This window comes from Girardinichthys multiradiatus, chromosome 22 (genome assembly GCF_021462225.1).
Source record: "Girardinichthys multiradiatus isolate DD_20200921_A chromosome 22, DD_fGirMul_XY1, whole genome shotgun sequence".
Lineage (NCBI taxonomy): Eukaryota > Metazoa > Chordata > Actinopteri > Cyprinodontiformes > Goodeidae > Girardinichthys > Girardinichthys multiradiatus.
Window position 1 is genome coordinate 27726544 of NC_061814.1, and position 10078 is coordinate 27736621.

Consider the following 10078-nt stretch of genomic DNA (forward strand, 5'->3'; position numbering starts at 1 on the left):
AGCCACAAAAATAGCCACAAGCCCTAATGTCTACCAGATCTGGCTGTGTGTGTAATTAAGATGTGAAGTCATTTGTGATACTGAAGGCTGCTTTGTTTGCTGAGGTGGGTTGCATGTTAAATTCGCTCTGATTATTGCATTGTTTTGGTAAATGACTCAGATTTATGTGAGGATCTCCTTTTACTTTCAAGATATTGAGGATTATACCAGTTAGTGCTAACTGAAACCAGTAGGAGGTGAAGTGCCACATTTATGTATCAATAATTTTCTCCCTACTTGAGTCACTTTTTGTGTTGAATTTGCTTTGCAACACTAGCAGCTATCTGGAGATCACAGTTGTTGTAAATTGACGTTATATAAAGTAACGATCGAGATATATACATAAAGATAGCTCGAGTAGCAAACAAACTTTGATCAGGTCAGGTTTCAAATTTTGCTGGAGGTCAGTGAACACCACACAAACCAAATCTGCCATGCGCAGTCTGACTGTTGAGCAGCGACGGCAGGAAGTGCTGGACCACTGATTATAATCTGTCCACGGTGATCTTTGATTTGGACTACAGGTGAGGAAGAGTTTCACAACGAACTCGGAACTCTTTATCAAGCCTTAGATAAAAACATGTATTCTGAAAACCCAATCTTTAATGCATATTTCATCGTTTTAGTCTCGTTTTGTTCTGCAGTAGCTTGCTTGAATCGCTGAAAGGTGAACCGCGGCATCTAGCGGTTAACTCTGTGTACTACAGAGATTAAAGTTGCGAAGTATTCCTCAGTAAATTAATATATATATTATAAATTTATTTATATATATATATATCCGGTGTTCAAAGTTAGGTCCATCTTATTATGTGTCTGTATGTGTGGGGTGGATTATTTTATCGTTTTGGTGGATTTTTATACGCCTTTTTAACACTACAACTCCCAAGCCCGTCTATTTGACGGCGAGCATTCTGGATACGAGGCGGTGATGACGTCATCGCATTACAAGCGGTCAGAATGATAAAGGTTTTCTTGCACGCTATAAAATTATGGTTTTGACAAGAATTAATAATAGTATTGGATCAAAACCTATTAAATCTTATTATTATTTATAAATAGTGCTGAAAAATAATCCAGAATAGTGGGTACATTTAAAAAAAAAAAAAGCTTTACTAATCTGACCAAAAGCTGGACAGCTCCATGTTACGCCCCCCTTTCACTTCACGGACATAAACTAGTGCTAAAAATGCCTTTAGCTCATCCACACTCATGTCCGAGGAGGAATCATCTCCTAAAACTCTGTGGGCCTCAGCCACCCTGCAGCCCTGAACATGGATGAGCATTTCGGCGTCCTCCAAGCAGAGGAACGTGGTCTGGGCATCTTGGATCTGGCGCTCTGTCAACGTGTTCTGGCTCTGGCGCCTCCATCTACTTTCTTCCTCTCCTACTACTGTCCACACAGCGCCATCCTTTCCTATCTCCTCTTCCTTCCCAGGTGTGCGCTCGTCTTGCGATGAAAACGCTGTAAAGCGCAGAATAGATTGTTGTTACTGGGCTACTATATCTATGACCTAACTTATTATTTATTTTTCCATTATCAGTACCTTGAGTTGTAGTTTCTCTCCTGCCAGTGAGCTGGATTGCTGGGTTTGTAGCTGGGCACTGGGGACCAGGCTCGTCACCCTGTCTCTGAACCTGCGCTGATTGTGGCACTGTTGCTGTAGTTTATATATTATTAGATTACTAATCTATAAACTATAGCCTAAAATGATAAAATCGTTACATAGGCTAGTCTTTTACTACCTTGAAATAATGCACCACCACCTCCTGGTAACGGGACGACTCGTGTTTTGTAGCCGGGGGAGGTTCACTCTCTGACCCGCTGTCACTGGAACTAAATGCTGACCAAGAGCCGTCAGAATCCCTCTCGACCCCAGAATCACAATCATGTAATTTTTGAAGCATTTCCAATGCCTCTTGAGCAGAAAATATCCTTCTGGAAGCCATTTGTAAGATGCTAACAATCTCCCTCTTAGACTGCGTTTTAGAGTGGCGGTTGCTAGGCAACGCTCGCGCGTATACTCAGCCGCGGGAAAAAAAATATCAATGTAAATAATAGAGCCGCCAAAATAGCGTCTGTGGTAGTTAGAGGTAGAAATACTTAGATCTTTTATTTACTTTGTTATTTTTTTTTAAATAGAGACATAGGGACACACAATACACAGGTTTAGAAAAAGTCAGGATTCCAGGAAGATAAGAGTTTTAATAAACAAGAGTTATGGCATGTCAAACTTTCAAAACCGTCAAATTGACGGCCCTGGGAGTTCTAGTGTTAATGTAATGTGTACATTAATTAATTAATGTTTTGTTCGCAGCTCTACACTGACAATGGACTGGATTGGTTACGGCTATGCTGCAGCCATCCTTTTTGGAGGATTCATGGGATATAAGAGAAAAGGTTTGAAGTACTCATTTAATCTGTCTTCATTTTTAACATAAAGTCACAGAATGTTAACCCTTACCGTCTTTGAATGATTGCAGGCAGTGTGATGTCCCTGATTGCTGGCTTAGTTTTTGGTGGATTTTCTGCTTACGGAGCCTATAACGTCTCCAATGATCCAAAAAATGTCCTGGTGTCGTTGGGTTTGTAAATCTTTCTTCAGGCTACATACGATGTGGGAAATGAGTATTGAACACCAACGCTTTTCTCAGTACATACATTTCTAATGGGGTTGTTGACATTAATTGGACCCGAGATCTCAGGAAAAAACAAAGTAATCCGCGCATAAAAAGAAATAAACACAAATAAATCTGTAAATTATGTTGTGTAATAAAGGGGAATGACACAGGTAAAGTTATTGAAAATATGTTGAAAAGAAGGTGCAAAAATTCTTAGAAAGCCAAGAAACTAGGGGAATCTGTCAGTATTTAGAAGGCAATCGTGCCTCCTATCAGTGTCAGTTAATACAGTATAAAATAGTTTAATCCTAATTTACAACCTTGTTTTTGAAAAACATTTTAATGACATTGTTTAGACATTACGTGCCTATAAGAATTTCACAATCCCTGTTAAAATGCTAGTTTTATGACATAAAAATGAGACCATAATAAATAATTACAAAACTTTTCCAAACTTCTTATGTGACAGATTATCCTATTAAATAGAACTGAAAATTAAACAAATCTGTTAGTGGAATTTCCTATGGAGAAAAGCTGCAATAAATGCATGTAGGGCATAAGTGTGTGCACAGTATCTTGTGATTCAGTATTCATACGTATGTTCTCACTTGAAATATATTAAATCTGATTAACTTTAAATAAAGTTAAGGTGTCCTTGTGGATATTTTTGACATATCCATATTCAAATTTGTTTTATAGTCGTAGTTTACAGAGAGGTTACAAACGGTCAAGAGATCTCATTGTACAAAGGTATCAGCAAGGTGGGGGGTCTGAAAAAATATTTCAAAGCATTTTACCCTTTACCGTGTCATGAGTTCAAGCATACATCAAAATCATCAAAAGAACGACTTCATGAAAATGTAAATTCTGGAATGGCCTCACAGAGTCCAGAGCTGAATCTGACTGGGAAAAATGCGGGGTCACCTGAACAGAGATGTCAGCACTAATCTGAAAGATTTGGAGAACCTTTGCAAAGTAAAACAGGCAGATGTTACCACATCACGCTCTGGGATGCTGAAACACTCATACCAAAGAAGACTGAATGCTGAAATTAAATCACAAGATACTTCAACAAAGTATTTCTTTGCATGCTTATGGAGCCTCGTACTGCAGCTTTTTCATGTTTCACATTTCTCCCCACATTTTGTTTTGTAGCCAAATTGTACAGGAACATTGTCACTCTAATGGTAGAAAATGTTTTAAAATTATCACAAAAACCTGATGCTAAACTGGGGTGTGTGCACTTTTCAGAGCCACAATATTTTTAAATATTCCACTAAGAACCAATGAGCCCATAAACAAGAGGTGAAAAGACCATAATTTCTCCATAAACTAACCATAACCAAGTTCTCTGGTGTGCTGCTATCTCCTCTCTAGCTTCTGACTGCAGCAGGTACCAACAGGTACCAACAGGTATCAGCGCTGCGCACATTCTATGCAGGTGCTGAAAGCAGAGGGAACGATGCATTGATCTGCTTGGCAATGCGCTCCCAAGTCTGCCTTTGTGTTCCCTCTTTGTGATCCTGGGTCCAAGTTACCACCAGCAGGCTCTGCTGCTCCATCCATTTTGGTTTTCTCCACCTTTTTTTTTTTCAGTTTTGTTTGGTCGTTTTACTAAATCAGTCCTCTTTATTCAAGGAGGCGATCACAGTAAAATGCTGTCCGGTGAGTGTCCACATTAATATCAAGTAGATGAAGTAGGAAAACGACCAGCATGACAAGCAAACATAATAATAAGCAAATCAAAACAATGATGAGCATAACCTACGTTCAAACATTTTGACGCTGTGTGACACTTAATTTTGCTAAGTCATAATTTACACATTTCTGAATCCAATCGTAATTCTATCATTGGTTAATTTCTCTCCACTGATTACTAGAAGCGCATTTGTTTTATTTTTTTTGTCTTTCGCAACAACCAATCACGGCTCTTAGAAGACAGCATCAAACCTAGCAACAGGGTCAACCACACCTTCTCACTAACAGAGGAATCTCTGTCGTCTCTTCCCTCAGAGTCGCTCTCCGCAGCGAACTATATCGCTAGGAGTCCTTAGCAGGAATGTTTAGGCTAAGATAGGAGCTCTCTAAGAGGACTGAGAATCTTTGTGATTACCGGCCCTGGTGAGAATTTCATGTAAACACCCTCATTAGGAATATATTTAAGGAGAAAAATGTGTTCAATATTTGTTTTGCCTGCCCTGTCAGAGGTTTCCGTCCATTAAACAGATGCCTTTTTGGTCTGTGTTTCAGGCTCCTCTGGGTTGCTGGCAGTCATCATGGGAATGAGATACAAGAAATCTGGGAAATTAATGCCTGCAGGAATTATGTCTGGGCTAAGGTCAGTCAAAATTGCTAAACGTGCAGAAAAGCTGATTTTGCAACAAAGAATTGTTGAGACAAGTGTGCTGATTTGTTCTTTTTTCCAGTTTGCTGATGGTGTTTCGTCTGTTGCTCCTGACCATGGTGTAACAGACCGAGCTGCTTGACCAGACTGAGAAGCCTCTGACTCTCTACAAGCAAGTCTTTATAAAATAGGAAGCTGTAATCCCAAGTCTGTATTTCTGTGGGTTTTTAAAAGGAATTCCTTCAGTCTGTATGTGAGGCTGTGTAGGACTGTAAATAATTTGATCGTAATGAACAGTAATTTACTTATTAATTGTTGTTTTTTGCATTTTATAAGATCAGTTAATAAAATAAAAATTCTGATTAGAGAATTTTAACAATTAAATCTGCAACCTTTAATTCTTACATGTCTGTCATTAGGAAACTTTGAATAAAGAAATATGTCTAAACTTTTTGTAGAAAGATAAAAACAGAATCAAGAGATTTGATTTATACAGTGCATATTTTTTTAGAATAAATATTTGGTAAATAGGGAGGCCTCTGACCAAAAACAAAAACACAGCAGCCTCAGAGATGTTATCTCACAAATTCTTAATTTATTTAGTTTATACCGGCACAGTATTGTTAGAAAAGGTTCCACAAATCAACCCGTGTTAAAAAGATTAGTTTTTAATGCAGTGCTGATCTCAACATAACTGAACCACAGAAGCTCTCATGTCTGAAGGAATTATAAGGTTTTAGATGCATTCTTGATTAATGAACCAGATTTTGTTGGAAGAGATTATTATGGAAGGGGTCCAGTGATGTTGAGCACTTCCACGACAGTCTTGACGTAACCTTCATCCGGCTGCGGCTTCCTCTTGCTGCCTGGCTGCAAAAACCTGCTGATGGCAGGAATATGGATCATCCTGCCCTGGAAAGCCTGGATGGGGGGAAAAAAATGCTGTTAAATTCAACACAGTGTGACAAGGGAATGCAAATAACTGGTGTTTAATACAGGACAAAAAACTTTTCGATGAGGCATTACAGTACCTTGCACAAGTATTCATACCGCTTGAACTTTTTCACATTTTGTTACATTGCAACCAGAAACTTTAATGTATTTTATGTGATAAAACAACACAAAGTGGTGCATCACTATGATGTGTAGGGACAACTATGGCTTCCAAAAACAAATACAAATCTAAAAGTTGCATCTGTAAATGAAGTTTGTCACAAGGCCTGGCTGTCTACCTAAACCGAGAGGCAGGGTAGGGAGAGCATTATTCAGAGAAGAAGATAAGAGGCTTGTGGTAACATTGGAAGAAGTGCAAAGATCCAGAACTCAGGTGGGGAAGTCCTTAGACAGCATAACTATTCAGAGCCATAAGATGTTTGACGTTTGGCATACCTGAAAGAAGGTGCGCTGATCCAAAATTGAACTTTTTGGCTGACATGCAAAATCCTATGTGTGGAGGAATACTAACCTTGGACACCAGCAATAAAACAGGGTGGTGGCAGCATTATGCTGTGGGACGTTTTTAGAACGTGTTTGTTGGGACCACAGAGCCATGGGTTTTCAACACTAAAACTCCGGTACATACTTTCCTGGAACCTTTCAAAATAAAGTGCATTAACCTTCTTCCAGCACAGCCAGGAAAGGGGGTAACTGCGGACTTCCTGTGGCGCCAATACCCAAATAAAAGCCCCGCCTTTCCACAAGTCTTTCTCTTCCACGCGGCGCTCCATAGGAACTGGATAGGAGAGGAAAGCGCGCTGAATGTCTTTTGCTGGCAAAAATACATAAATTCAACTGGATCCAAGGACCGATCATATGCAAAGGTTAAGTAGAATGAAATACTGTCTGTGTATCCGGTATTTTCATTCATGAACGGAGAAATTAAGGCGTAAGAGTTGCTTACATTTTCTCTTCAAGGCCCCACAGGGTTCGAGAGAGGCCGGTGGAGAAGCTGTTTCGACAAGCCGAGTCTGGAGGAAAGACTACGGCCCGCAAACGTGTTTACGGTAACGAACAGTTGGTCACCTTCTGATCGGGAGAAACTGAGGAAGTTAGCGGGAAGCTAACTCTTTGTTCACGACGGATATCTTCTTCAAACTTCGCCCTTGGAAAACATTCCCTCAACAGGTTCAGAGTTTGAGTATTGGGCAGATTAACAGATTGGTTTAGGATGAAATGATCTAAACGTTTTCATGTTATGAAGTTTGTTTTGTGGAAGTCGGCTATCTTGGTGCTAGCATGCTACCTGTAGCACACAGGCCGGTTCATGTTCTTTGTATGTTTTGAAGCTAAGATAAACTTTATTTAAAGGGTGGTTTTAACCAGAACATTGCTCATAACGCTCAGCGCTTATGCATTTTAACCCTGGTATTTTAAAGGTATGTGTTGATTCTGGCGCTAAGCTATCTCTAGCTTAGCACTTTAGCTAGCTTCTTTGTTAGCCCAACGGCCAGCCGGTAAGAACCCGTGTGCTAGCATTAAGGCTAGTCAACAGAAAGGTTGTTAGTTTTCAAGCTAGTGAATAATAGTCCCTGAACATCATTTGCTAGAGTTGATAACTAAGTAAACACCATTAAGCCCCATTTCTCCAGAAAGATTTGGCTCTTTTCCAAAATACTCAATAATATTTCTTCAAATATTATTTTAATAAATAAAGGCAGTTAATTAGACACTGTTGAGAATTAGTCATCCAGGAGGTTGGTTTTATTCAGCAGATCATTATTTAAAATATTATTTTATTAAAATAATATTTAATCTGATCTTGCATTGTGAAGGGTTGTCTAAAGGTTGCTGATTATTTTCTAAATTGGTTCCAAGACTAACTTCACTTCCAGATTCTTCAAGATAATCCATGGTTCTCAAACATAAACATTGCATGGTAATGTTGCATCACTCTTTTTGGTCACGATTTCTAATCATCTTTAATCAACTTGTTTATATTGTACATGGCCCATTAGTCTTCATTATTCTTTAATTCTGCTTGATAGTTTAGTTGGATTGTTTTAGCATAGTAAAGAGTCTGTTGATTGAAATATGTTTGACTTTGAGTTGACTTATTTTTGTTAAGAAATTCTTGTATTTTAAGAAATTGTGTGAATTCATTCCATATGTGTGCAGAGTTTATGCTGTTCAATAATGCCTGAGCTCGTCTCACACCTTTCTATTCTGTCCTAATACCATCGCCTTAATGGAGCTGGTATTCACAGGACAATCCTTAACAGACCGGAATATTATTTGGTAAAATATTAAATAATATTCTCAGATTCATATTTACAACATGTTCAAATGGCCCAGCCAGCTTGCAGACTGAATTTGATTACCTTTTCAGCAAGTAATGAGCCATTCATTTGATTCAGGTTTGTTGTAGCAAATGCATCTAAAAGCTGGAGGCTAGTAGCTCTCATGGACGGGAGTTGGAGACCACTGCTCTGGATGCTCAAAGCGGGTGAAGGAGATATACCCAAAAATACCTGTAGCTATAATTGCAGCAAAAATCTCTTACCACACATTATTGAGTCAGGGCCAATGCATGACACACTTTCCAGATTTTTCAGAGTGTACAAAGTTTTTCCTTTAACTTCACCTCTACCTTTTCCTGGTCTATCATATAAAAATCAATTAAAATGCATTAAAGTTTGTGATTCTAACATAAGAAAAATGTGAAAAGGGGGTATGAATACTTTTGCAAGGCACTGTATGTCCAGTCTTACCTTAAGACTGGGGAATTCCTTCATGATACCAGGAAATTTCTCCTCCAGCATCAAAGTACATTCAACCAGCAGAACATCTGCAAGGCTTAGTTTACCTCCCACCAGGTACAGTGGTCCAGTGAGTGCCTGGAAAATTTTTAGTGTGTTTTAATCACCCTAAATTATTAACGACTTACACAAAAGAGTTATTACAGCATACCTTTTCAAATACTGGCAGGTAGCGCTCGTTTGCTTTGCTCTGAATGCTATCAAGTTTGGATTTGGGGTCTGCAGCGAAGGGAAGCATCATGAACATTTCCATGAGATCTATCAGTCCCTCTGAATACATGTTGATCCTAATGGGGAAGTTCAAATATGTTGAATCATCAAAAATCATGAAAATGAAATAGACTGAGATTATCCCACGACAGAGATGGAGCCTACGTGACACGTTCTTTGAGGTCTTTTCCATGCAGATTGTACTTCTCTGCGATGTAATACAAGATTGCTTTTGTCTGCACAAGTTTCAAGCCATCGATCTCGACCAGTGGAACCTGCTGAAACAAGAGCGAGCCGTCTGTGGAGAAAACAAAGCACACCGGTCAACCAGAACACCACACCCAGCCAAGGAACAACCTCATTTATCACACAATGGCAAGGCGAGGTCTCCTCTAATCACCTTTCACACAGTGTTTCAGCATGTATTGCAACATGAGCAGGTAAAAGCTGATCAATTAAGATTGAAAAAGTTTTTATTTCTGCAGAGGTCAAATAGAGTCCACTCGACATTTTTTTTTGTCTGAAAAGTTTAACCCACCATTCAGGAGTTTTAAGTATTGATCTCTGCTCGTCAGGTAATGCTCATCAAACTGCAAACAAACCAATAAAATGTGATATTTCATGCGCATGACAAAATGAAAAAAACTCTTAATTTACTGAACAATTTTCACAAACCTCCACTTCTAAAACTGTCAGAAGCCAGCGGATCGACTCCATTTTTCCCCTTCCATTGAAATAGTGCAGAATAACCTTTCCAGACATGGCAGCGGTGTTTTGGATCTCAAAATCTGTGAAACTAGAAAAGAAAATACACGAAAATGCAACAAAAAAAAACTCCCTTTTTGACGGAAAAAAGTTAAACAGACCTAAGTTCTCACCTGCGACCCTAACGGCGAATGAAACACGTCGGGTCACAGTGAGGTTGGGTCTTTTATAAAACGAAGGCGTGTAAAGCCTGAGAAGCCTGTGATTGGTACAGGCGGGCCAATAGCAATACGGTAGATTTACATATTACCACAAGGCACCATGGGTACAATCTAACTGCCTCTTTTTTAGCAATTATTTTCAGATATAGAAAACTAATCTTCATGTTTAGATTAACTACGTGTTG

At 39.0% G+C, this 10078-nt stretch overlaps 2 protein-coding genes across 3 annotated transcripts; one reads left to right on the forward strand and one right to left on the reverse strand.

Annotated features, from left to right (window-relative positions):
- Positions 1 to 407: 407 nt before the first annotated feature.
- Positions 408 to 5386, forward strand: tmem14a (transmembrane protein 14A). Its single transcript, XM_047352484.1, has 5 exons — positions 408 to 563; positions 2355 to 2437; positions 2521 to 2622; positions 4909 to 4996; positions 5085 to 5386. Exons 2-5 carry the CDS (start codon positions 2368 to 2370, stop codon positions 5125 to 5127), a joined length of 303 nt encoding a protein of 100 aa, XP_047208440.1. The 5' UTR covers positions 408 to 563; positions 2355 to 2367; the 3' UTR covers positions 5128 to 5386.
- A 189-nt stretch (positions 5387 to 5575) lies between these two features.
- On the reverse strand, positions 5576 to 9870 carry gsta.1 (glutathione S-transferase, alpha tandem duplicate 1). 2 transcript variants are annotated; one of them, XM_047352483.1, is made up of 7 exons: positions 9846 to 9870; positions 9643 to 9763; positions 9506 to 9557; positions 9133 to 9265; positions 8909 to 9044; positions 8710 to 8835; positions 5576 to 5923 (listed from the first exon to the last, which is right to left on the reverse strand). In XM_047352483.1, the coding sequence occupies exons 2-7, from the start codon at positions 9727 to 9729 to the stop codon at positions 5786 to 5788; spliced, it is 672 nt and encodes a 223-aa protein (XP_047208439.1). In that variant the 5' UTR covers positions 9730 to 9763; positions 9846 to 9870; the 3' UTR covers positions 5576 to 5785. The 2 variants fall into 2 exon arrangements, with proteins under 2 accessions (XP_047208439.1, XP_047208438.1); XM_047352482.1 differs by lacking the exon at positions 9846 to 9870 and having other exon boundaries at positions 9643 to 9839.
- Positions 9871 to 10078: the final 208 nt, after the last annotated feature.